Consider the following 12,040-nt stretch of genomic DNA (forward strand, 5'->3'; position numbering starts at 1 on the left):
GTATTCGGATGATCTAATTGAGAGTGTATATTGTATGTTTACACCTACGCAACATATTAATGTTCTAAGAGTCTTTAGTAATTTTGATCCAAGCTACATTTGCAAATTACCATGCCCTCAAACAAAGAGTCGTAAAACCCTCCAGCAATTGCAACCTCCCGCTTGGAATTTGTTCCTTTCTCATTGGACAAGCCCACCGTGAGAGGCGGGTATCTTCTCCAACCTTAAAGGCCCACACCAGGGACCCTCCTACAGTCGGTGGTTCTGAATGTGTGTTTGAACTAAGAATCTGATGTTTCATCCAGGCTGTAAATCTGCTGAATATCAAATGGTACCATAGTTTCATATTCTTATTTCTCTTCTCTTTACTGCGTTAAGCTTTTAACCCTTTCCTATACAAACTGTGTGTGTGTATGTGTATGTTAGACCAGTTTATGTGTTTATGTATTATGTTAGACTAGTTTAAGTGTTTATGTAGTTAATAAAACCTTACTTGTATCACACTTGACGGGGTTCATTGTTTGCTCATAACTGGAGTCACTTAATCATGCAGATTTATGCTACAAGCTTTTGTAGAATTGTACAGCAAGGAAGTTATTTCCCTTAACCAGGAAATTAACGTTCTTAGAATTGACAAGACAGTTGACCCTGAGAGGTCAGCTAAATATCTACAGCGGATCTAAAATATTCATAATTAATTATAACTAGTTATGATTAATTATTCATATTTCCCATGAGCTGATTCGTTACATCTAGTATTTCAGAAAAATATAATTAACAACAACAATAATAATTTGGTTTTACAGTACCACTCGAATTACGATACTACAATACTAATAAACAATTAAGCTTTTATTTTGACCTTAAAGCCTCTCTTTTTGACAACAGCAGGTTTATAAGTTTGGGAAGATTGTTTGCACAGGTTGCATATTAAAGTGCACGTTATAAGCGACCAAATCTCAGCAGATGCAGTGATGATTTCATGTTTAGCAGCGTTTACTGAAAACACCAGCGCGAGCACGTGTAAATAAACACAGCGCCGAGCTTCACCCTGAAACGTGCGGCACATGTATTTATTTAATTCCATTGCAGCCTTGGCTTGGTGCAGTTATTTTGATGAATGCACAGCTCTAGTGCTAGTGTCACCTGGGTGTGAAGTCGCAGCCCTGCTGCATGAAGGCGCCCAGAGAGAACCAGAGACTGTTGAAGATGCCGAACTCATTGGGGGGCTGGTCGCTGGGCGGACCGTCGGAGCCTTCCTCGGGCTCCTCGGTGTGCCACTCGTACGGGCTGAAGCGGCTGACCAGGAAGAGCACCACGCTCACGCCGATGTAGGCGAACACGATGCACATCCAGATCTCGTAGGCCAGCGGGTCCAGGAAGGAGAAGACGCCAGGTTTGGACTTCTGCGGCTTCTTGATCATGATAGAGATTCCCAGACTCATGAAGGGCTTGGAGAAATCGATCACCTCCTCCCGGACCAGAGTGATGGTTAAAGGGGCCACAGCGATTTCCGCTCTCTGTGGAGGAAGGAGGTTCAGAATGTGACCTTCCCATTCAGTTTATGTATTGAAACAAAGCTGCAAAAACAAGACGATGAATGCATGTCAAATCTGGAGAAAAAAAATGATTATTTTAAATCTCATGTGAACATTGAGGTGATTTTTATATATTTTTATTTTGGATTCTTTTCCGTTGTTTGCTGTATATTTAAAGGGATATTTCAGGTGAAAATTAATATTTTGTCATTGTTTACATGCCTTCATGTCATTTCAGAACACAAAATAGTGTATTTTTAAGAATGTTGAGGTCAAAACAACATTGGACCCCATTGCCTTTCATTGTAATTCTTCAAAACGTCATCTTTTATCTTCCACAGAAGAAAGTAAGTCATACCGGTTTGAAAAGAGACAAGGGTGAGTAATGACAGCATTTTCATTTTTGTTTAAACTATCCCTTAATAAAATCACATACTCTTTCAAAAGTTTAGGGTCAGTAAGATTTTTCATTTTTTAAAAGACACTCTTCTGCTCATCAAGGCTGCATTTATTTGATCAAAAATATAGTAAAATCAACAAAATTGTGAAATACTTTTACTATTTAAAATAACGTTTTTCTGTGTGAATATATTATCAAATGTAATTAATTCCTGTCAGTCAAAGCTGAATTTTCAGCATCATTACTCCAGTCTTCACTGTCACTATTAGGAACTTATGCTAACTTATTCTACAATCCAGAGCCAGTTCTTAAAGGAACAGACACAAAATTAGATTAGAATTCTGGAATGTTTTTGAAAGACGTCTCTTCTGCTCACCAAGGCTGCATTTTTTTTGACAATTTGAAAAATACAGTAAAAATATTGATATATGTTTAGAATTTAAAATAACTGTTTCTATGTGAATATATTGTAAAATGTAATTTATTTCTGTGATGCGCAGCTGTATTTTCAGCATCATTCCTCCAGTCTTCAGTGTCACATGATCTTCAGAAATCAGTATAATATGCTGATTTGCTGCTCGAGAAACATTTCTGATTATTATCAATGTTGAAAACAGTTGTGCTGCTTCATATTTTTGTGAAAACCGTGATATTTTTAATTTTTCAGGATTCTTTGATAAATAGAAAGTTCAAAAGAACAGTATTTATTTGAAGTAGAAATCTTTTGCAACATTATAAATGTCTTCACTGTCACTTTTGATCAGTTTAATGCATCCTTGCTGAATAAAAGTATTAATTTCTATTAAAAAATCACAAATTTTAGGAAACCTTAAAATTTAATTGGACTTTTCATGGACAAACTGCTTTAAAACTGTAGAATATGACCCTTTTATGTAGAGAAATGACGGCAGAAATTTTCCCACTGACTCATTTCTGCATCCGTCCGACCCATTCATTTCGAAGGTCACCAGAACCTCAAGATCCCTGTATTGTGGTGAAGGCCTGGTTAAACCCACACTAAGGCCGGGAGAGACGGGTTATTATAGTAAAGTGCTTTCAATGGTGCAATTTCACAAGAAAAACACATTCCCCAGTTGCTGTTCTGTGTCCAAACATGTCTTTACAGCCCAGTACTTTCCACCATCTCCTTCTTTAAAGGGTTGAGATGATAAAAAAAAACCTTGAGTAAAAAAATTGCAATGCACTTCATTTATTAAATCACATTTACAGCATATGCAAGTTTATAAGATTCAAGCCGTTGTGAATGGAAATGGTTTTATCAGTGAACGGCATCTGAGGGACTTGCATACAGTAATATTTACAGCGGCTCAGTGGTGAAAGTCGGCCATCTTTTGGCCCTCCTGTAGGAATACAAGAAGTTGTTTCACTGCTGGATTTAATTAGAGGCCTGTGGCAATAGAGAGAGCGATCTTGTGTTCGTGCCAGCGAGAGGACGGATTCTGAATCTGTGAAGCACGTCGAGAGAGTCTAACGCTGAGCGGGTTTTGATTCAGAAATGCTGTATATTTTTCTCCCTAATAATCCCTCGAGGAGCCCGCAGCTCGTAATTAACGTTTTCTGCAACTTTGCAAGCTGAACAGTAGAAAAGATTTTGCTCATGTAATTTCATGTGAGTTATGTCTGAATTCGCATGCCATGTAAAGCATGAACGATTAGTTTGTGTGTGACATCCTCTATCGAATAAGTGTGAGTGTGTGTGTGTGCTTGCTTTTTCAGCGGCCTTGGTCCTGAAAATGTATATGCCATTTATTTTCTCCAGCTGCGTTGCAAAAAATTCTTCCATGAGAAGTTTTAAGCCTTGAACCAAACCCAGCAGCTTTAAGATTAATGTCGCGCAAAGCAAAAAAAGAAAAATGTATTTGAAAAGAATAACAAGACAATATTGCAAGGCTGTGTACAAAAAAAAACCTAACTATACACTGAAAAAACAACGGTATTTTGTAACATTTTGAAACATTTTAATTTATATTATTTTTTTAATAATACAATATAAATATAAATGTAAAAAAGTAATAATTATAGTAATTACATAGAAATAATTATATATATATATATTTTTTTTTATAATAAAATATAAATATTTTACGTAAAAAAGTAATAGTTTATACATAATATAGTGAGAGTTAATATAGTATAGTAATAATATAGTAATTATATAATTCTATATGTATTTATTTTTATTATATAAATTATAAATATAATCATTTTTATATTAACTTTTATATATAAATAATATTTTGAAACATTTATATAACATTTATAGTATTTATTTTATAATAAAATAAATACAATATTTATATTTTATTATATTTTACATATGAACATTTATATGTAAATATATAAATATCATTTTGAAACATTTTAATTTATATATTTATTTTTTATAATAAAATATTTATTTTATTACCATTTTTGTTATTGTTAAATCTGTGTGTTTTATGTAAAAAAAAAAAATTTAATATTTTATTCATAATATACGTAATTATTGCCATCCAGTCACTAAATCAGTGTGAATTCATTAACTTCTCTGACAAATCATCACAAGAACCAGCTCTTCAGAGTCATTTGTTTGAATCATATTACACTGTGCATGTGCCAGAGAAGAAAACACAATTATTTCAATTATGCATTCTTTCACAATCCTCAGTCTTTGTATGTAATATCTTTGGTTGCGGCGCTGTAGATGAAGCTGCTGAATGCAGTTTACTTAACATCTTTTATACGTGAATGAATGAATTAACAGTTGGCAGTGATGTAATCACGACAGTCTGGGTTTTTGGCTCATTTTTATGTAACGTTTTAAAGAAATCTGTCTGTCTGTCAAGTTTGCAGTGATGTCTCTGTCTCTGCTTTTTGATATTGCTTCAAAATTGCAGGTGTAATACCTAAATATATCATTTTAAATGTATCATTAAAGATATACGGGAGAATGTACATTTAGCCCGTCACTGCCACAGAATAAACCCAGACAAATGATCCGGATCATCCTGGAGGGTTATATTTAGCCCCAGTGACTGTGACACAGTGTTATAGTGACTCTGTAAAAAATAAGTCTAGTTTTAATGGTGAAAGACTTTAAAAATGCTAATCTGTTAAAGGTTCAAAACTGATTTTAGTAGAAATGTGGTCATGATAATTCAGCATTGTATTGGGTTAATAATTATGGTTAAATTACATTTCAGTTGAATTAAATAAGTCAATAGTTGTCGGCAAACAATTTGAGCAAACATGACTAATTGGCTTCTCTGTGCTGTTTTGTCAGCATCTCTATTTTTTGTTGTAAACAATATTGATAACGCTTTACAAAAAGGTCTTATTTGTTGGCATCAGTGTTATTTTAGTATTATTTATATACTATTATATTATTTATTAATATTTTGAATGAACTTTTTATAGTTTCAGTTTTCATTTCATTTTAGTAATTTTGCGTCTTTTTTTCTATTTCTATTTAGCTTCATTTTTATTTCAGTTTTAGTTTGTCATTTTTTAGTTCAGTTAGTTGCCAAGGCAACCATTCTCATTTTTGTTTCAATTTAAGTTTAAGTTTTTTTTTAATCTAATATTTGTATTTTATTTTATTACAGCTTTAATTCAAGTACTGAAAACGAATAAACAATTTGTAATAGTTTTACTTAACAATAACAACACTGGTTAGCATTAGCGAACATGGCCATGCTAATTCAGGATTGGATTGACTGGTTTAAAGTGTAATTTTTTATTTATTTAACTGCGTTCTGTCAAATTGTTTTTATTTTACTGTATTTATTTTTTTTGCATAATTATTCTGGCAACCACAGGTACCACTTTTTTCCTGTAAAAACAGGAGGAAGCGTTATTATGGATTATGGACTTGTATTTTAGCTGGAAGCAAAAGTTTGAAGTTAAAACGTCTTGATGGATTTGTTTCAGCTTTTGTCTTCTCCAGATGTTCACTGATGGACTGGAGTGCTGTGGATTATTGTGATGTTTTTATCAGCTGTTTGGACTCTCATTCTGACGGCACCCATTCACTTGCAGTGAGCCAGTGATGCAATACTACATTTCTCCAAATCTGATGAAGAAACAAACTCACCTACATCTTGGATGGCATAAACTTTCAAAATCAAATTCCTTTTTGGCTGAACTTTTCCTTGAAGACTGGTCATTTAGTCATTATACAGACATATTTGACGTCAGGCTGCAGCACTTGACCAAGCGAGCGTCTAATAACGTTGTTTAACACCCTCTGGTCTCTCGTGAAAGCCTATAAATCCTATAAATCTCACTGTGGAGATTTTGAATGCCGTTTTTACGTGCGGGACCCTCTCGTGGAGTGTGTGTTAGCAGAGAGCAGGTTGGTGGATGAGAGTGTTTAATGGGGCAGAAAGATGCGCATCTGTCCTCTCCCTGAGCTCATTAACACTCGGCGGCAGGAGCGTTTGCCTTTCGCTGTTGGAGTCGCAGCGAGATGTCGAGTGACTGATTTTATGTACTTGCACGCTGAATGATGGTGTTAATACTTCTGGCTGCATTTAAAAGAGACAACGCCTTGAGCTCTGGCTGTACGAATCCAACACAAACGCTGCGTCCATCGCACACGACCCAACACATCTGGTCAAACAGCAGCGCTTCTGCTGCAGGCGGGCCATTAACTTACTGAAATGAGAGGTCGTGCTGTTGGTTTATGGAAACCAATTTCTTTCTCTAATTTTCTTATTTGTTATATTTTTCACGACGTGTCTTGTCTTACTGGAGGAAAATTAAAGATGCAAATTGACTTTTTTTAGAAATTCTAATAAAAATATTGGCGATTAAATTAAATATGTCAATAATTGCCAGCATGTCAACAGCTCTGTTGGTAACACTTTACAATAATAAATCACGTTAGCATCAGTTTTTAATATAATATATTAAGTATTTATTATAATATATTTTATAAATACTATTTATTATTATATTGTTTATATATTATCTATTATTATTTTATAATTATTTATATACTTTTAAAATATTTATTAATATTCTGAATTAGCTTTTATTTTAATGTTTGTAGTTTTCATTTTAATTTTAGTTTTAGTTATTTTGTGCTTTTATAATTTTAAGTTTTTTAAAACATTTCTATTCCGTGTTATTTTAGTATCATTGAGATCCTATTATAGTTTTTATTAATAATTTGAACTTTTTATTTTTATATTTTGTTTTTATTTTCAATTTAAAGTTTTAGTAATTTTGTGTTTTTGTCATTTGTATTCGTTTTTTTATATTTCTATTTTTTTCAGTTTTAGTTTTAGTCATTTTAGTACTTCAAAATAAATGTATTTATTACAGTTAGTTGCCAAGGCAATTTTTATTTAATGTTTTTAAATGTTTTTAATCTTTTTTTTTTTTTTCATTTCAGCTTTCAGGTACCGAAAACGAAATGTAATACTTTTAGTTTTAGTTAAAAATAACAACATTGGTTCATATATTTTGACAGCGTTTATTAATCTCTGCTAATGTTAGTTAATAAAAATCCAGTTGTTCATGTTATTTCACAGTCTACTAATGTTAACAGATTCATTCTAAAAATGTATTAGTAAATGTTAAGATTAACTAATATTAATAAATGCTATAGAAGTATTGTTCATTGTAAACTAATGTAGTTAATTATTGTTAACAAATGAAACCTTATTGTAAAGTTATAAAGTTCTCGAAAATGTAATAGATAAAAAAATTAATTTTGTTTAAATAAATTGCATAAATCAATCATTTAAAATAAATTACAAGTATATTTACTCTACAAGTACATTTATTGAATGAAAAGTATTTAGACTAAATATAAGCTTCTTGGAATTTTTGTAAAAAAAGTTTTTATATATATATATATTTTGAAAGTTATATTTTAATATACTTGTATTTTTATTTATTTTTTGCCGGTAAATATATAAAAAATGTATTAAAAAAGAAACACTAAACTAAACCCTTTTTGTTCCATAAATATAATTATTTATATATTTACTACTGAAAATGTTCTTCTCTCCAGTTTTTTTCTTTTCTTTCTTTTTTTTTTAGCATTTCCATAACATTTTATTCTAACAAGCAAAATCAAACAACATTAGTATGATAAAGTTAACTTCTTTAGCTCAATTCATGTTGGAAATCTATTTTTCAGGCTCTTCCATCTGATGCACATGCATTAAAAAGCGATGTGCATGAAAAAGGTAAAATTCATGATAAAACACAATGAGAAATATCTGTAAAATCATGTAAAAACAAATGTAAATGACCTTGTATGACTGATATACATGTATGCATCTCACCCCGTACACCAGCTCCCCAACCATGCCATTCCAGATCTTCGTCTCTGGATCTCTGGCTCCGTATTTCCCGTCAGGAACGATGGAGATCTTGTATTTGATGCCGATGTGCTTGGCGATCTCGGACGCCAGATCCACGCAGTATCCTTCGAACTGGTCATTTCCTTCGTACATCTCCCAGTTCTTCTTCAACATCACGTACGGTCCTTCCTAAACGCACACGACATACACACACACACACACACACACACAGACAGAGACAAAGGTGGGCAGGGATGGTCAAGCTGACCTCAAAATTAAACCGTATTATTAATTACAATTTTCTAAATAAAAGTTCTTATCAAGAGCCATTTTGGGCTTTATAGGTTCTTTGGAGATCTTAAAGATCTTACAAAGGTTCTTCAGATCAGCGTTTTGGTTACTAGGTTCTTTAAAGCACCAGTACAGATGGTTTTCTGAAGCACACGAGTTATATTTTTCATATAGTAACTTCATTAATACTCATAATCAGATAACATGAGTATTCGCTGGGATGCACAGGACCTGATTGCAAACATAAATGTGTAGTACATCATGTAGGACACTCATATTACACTCTTTTATGAGCCATAAATGAGTGCAATATGTATTTGTGATGCTCATTAGAAATGCAGCCAATAAAGGTTTGACTGACAAGATCATCATTATAAATCAAAACATTTATTTGAATCATTTCCACACATGTATACGACTCTCTGAAACATTTGACATGTAAACCATTAGAGGCAAAATGCAAGTATTAAGTCACTATAATCAACTGGTCAATGATAATCAAATGATTTAATTAGAGCAGATTACAATAAACGAGTTCATATAATGAAAATAAAAACAAGAGATCATTTCTGGCAAGAGAAATCATTCTAAACATTAAAGCAAGGATCATTTAGACAGACAAACAACAATACATTTTGACAGTGTAAATGTCAAAGTACATTCATTTGATAGTCAATTATTCTACATTAAATATACAGTTTTGTACATTTCTAGAGGTTTTAAATGGAGAAACTGAATGAAATATCACCACACAGCGTATAGCGCTTCATTCTGAAGGTCGATTTTCTTTTTCACTTTATATATATATATTTACTAGTTCACTTAGTTTAAAAAAAATACAAATATATTTACTGAACAAAAAGTTTGTTTAGCTTATTTTTAAATATTTAAATGTTTTTTAACAAAGTTTTTTTTGAGTGAATATACTTGTCATTTAATTTTAAATAAATTATTAGATTATATATTTACCAGTAAATGTATAAGTTAATAATTTATTTTACAAATATATTTTCTGAACAAAAAGTGCATTTAGAGGAAATACTGTTGTGATTTACTTCTAAATAAATGATTTAATAATAATTATAAATGATTTAATAAATAAATGACATTTACTAGTAAATAATTAAATAATTTTACTGAAAGTGTTTTGGGTAAATATAAAAAAAATTATATTATATAAATATATATATATATATAAAATTAGAGTGAATATACTTGTAAATTTTGTTTATATATTTACTATAGTAATGTGTATAGTATAGTAGTGCGTAAATTAATAATTTATTTAAAAATAAATTACAAGTGTATTTACTGAACAAAAAGTGCATTTAGAGGAAACAAAGCAATATATTTACTAGTAAATAATTCAATATTTTTATTTATTTATAAATATAAAAAAAATTATATTATATAAATATATATATATATAAAATTAGAGTGAATATACTTGTAATTTTTGTTTATATATTTACTATAGTAATGTGTATAGTATAGTAGTGCGTAAATTAATAATTTATTTAAAAATAAATTACAAGTGTATTTACTGAACAAAAAGTGCATTTAGAGGAAACAAAGCAATATATTTACTAGTAAATAATTCAATATTTTTATTTATTTATATATTTGTCTGTAAATGTATAAATATATGATCAATAGAAGCACAGAAGGCAGCACTGCAAATAAATGATGAAAATATGAAACTAAATGACTTATTTTGAAACCATAACACCTTACAACATTTTACATACTAGCATGAGACTGGTGTTAATCGCTGTTATCTGTAGTTATTGGTAACATATCACTAATGCTGTTAATAGATTGTGAAATAGATCTTCAATATGACTTCTATAGTGGTTTCTCTGGTGAAAAAGGTGGTCTTGTCTGAATCAGGAGAGAAATATGCACAGATCAAGCACTGATTTTGATATGAGAGGACAATAGGAGGAAGCATTATTATGCATTTATGAGTAAAATGGAATATTATGTGGGAAATAATGAATGATTGGGCCTGATTTTACATTTAAAGATCATAAAAAAGCATTTCTTTAGATTAACATGCACTTAACTATTGTGCACAATGAGAGCAGGGGCATTTGTTACAGTAACTTGGGTCGGTTTCAGTTTCATGATGCCTTTAAATGCCAGCCATGTAATTCATAGAGCAAGGGCAAGCAATCACAAGATGACAAAACAAAATACCCACAAAGCTGCTTTTTACACCCTTGGCATTGCACCTCAAGTACGTGGGCTGAATGTTAGTTTAACGCTGCAGTCCCAGCTGAAGAGTGTCTGAAACAGCTGAATCATTACACTCGCTCTGGTGTCTCACGGTTGTCTCGTCCTCTTCTCTCTGCTCAGTGTCTGAACAGCGGATTCTTTAGCAGTGATGGAAACGATGATGATCCTGCAGATGTAAAATTCTCCATCGCCTTAAAAAGCGCACGGCAGAAAAGAAAAGAGAGACAGAGAAGGAGAGAGAGAGAGAGAGAGAGAGAGAGAGAGGAGGAGCCTGCTAAGGTATAATTTTCTATCGCTCTTTTTCCTGTTTAAACCCTTACAGAATTTACCACACTGACCATAGTTTCCACCAAAATACCATTGTTACTGAAGTAAAACTACAGTAGTTAATAAAATGGAAAGCAATTAAAAAACTTCAAATATGGTTTGAAGGATAGGCTGTATATATTGATATAATAATAAAGCAACGCTATTTTATAGCACTTCTCATACTTAAGCTACTACACCCTAACCCTTTTGTTTGTTCTTTTAATTCTAATGTTGATATTTTCAAAATTAAAGTAAAAAACATTAGAAGTGACTAAAAAGTTTAACATTAAAATATATTTTTTTATTGCGACATAAACATGTAACTGCGAGATATAAATATGGAATTGCGAGATATCAATTCAGAATTACGAGTTACAAATGCAAAATTATGAGATATCAGTGCAGAATTACGAGATATAAATGCGGAATTATGAGATATCAATGCCAAATTACGAGTTACAAATGCAAAATTATGAGATATCAATTCAGAATTACGAGATATAAATGCGGAATTATGAGATATCAATGCCGAATTACGAGTTACAAATGCAAAATTATGAGATATCAATGCAGAATTACGAGTTACAAATGCAAAATTATGAGATATCAGTGCAGATTACGAGATATAAATGCATAATTCTGAGGTATCAATTCAGAATTACGAGATATAAATGCGGAATTATGAGATATCAATGCCGAATTACGAGTTACAAATGCAAAATTATGAGATATCAATGCAGAATTACGAGTTACAAATGCAAAATTATGAGATATCAATGCAGAATTACGAGTTACAAATGCAAAATTATGAGATATCAATGCAGAATTACGAGTTACAAATGCAAAATTATGAGATATCAGTGCAGATTACGAGATATAAATGCATAATTCTGAGGTATCAATTCAGAATTACGAGATATAAATGCGGAATTATGAGATATCAATGC

At 31.5% G+C, this 12,040-nt stretch overlaps 1 protein-coding gene across 5 annotated transcripts in view; it reads right to left on the reverse strand.

Moving 5' to 3' along the window:
* Nucleotides 1-12,040, reverse strand: part of LOC107566895 (glutamate receptor 4-like) — an 86,717-nt gene that overhangs the window by 32,420 nt on the left and 42,257 nt on the right. For all 5 annotated transcript variants that reach the window (XM_016252457.1, XM_016252456.1, XM_016252455.1 and 2 more), the window contains exons 10-11: nt 8,238-8,444; nt 1,147-1,520 (exon numbers count right to left, since the gene is read on the reverse strand). In XM_016252457.1, the coding sequence (XP_016107943.1) occupies nt 1,147-1,520; nt 8,238-8,444 (581 nt within the window). The remainder of the gene's footprint in view (nt 1-1,146; nt 1,521-8,237; nt 8,445-12,040) is intronic.

This window comes from Sinocyclocheilus grahami, unplaced genomic scaffold (assembly GCF_001515645.1).
Source record: "Sinocyclocheilus grahami isolate Dianchi unplaced genomic scaffold, SAMN03320097.WGS_v1.1 scaffold1110.1, whole genome shotgun sequence".
NCBI lineage: Eukaryota > Metazoa > Chordata > Actinopteri > Cypriniformes > Cyprinidae > Sinocyclocheilus > Sinocyclocheilus grahami.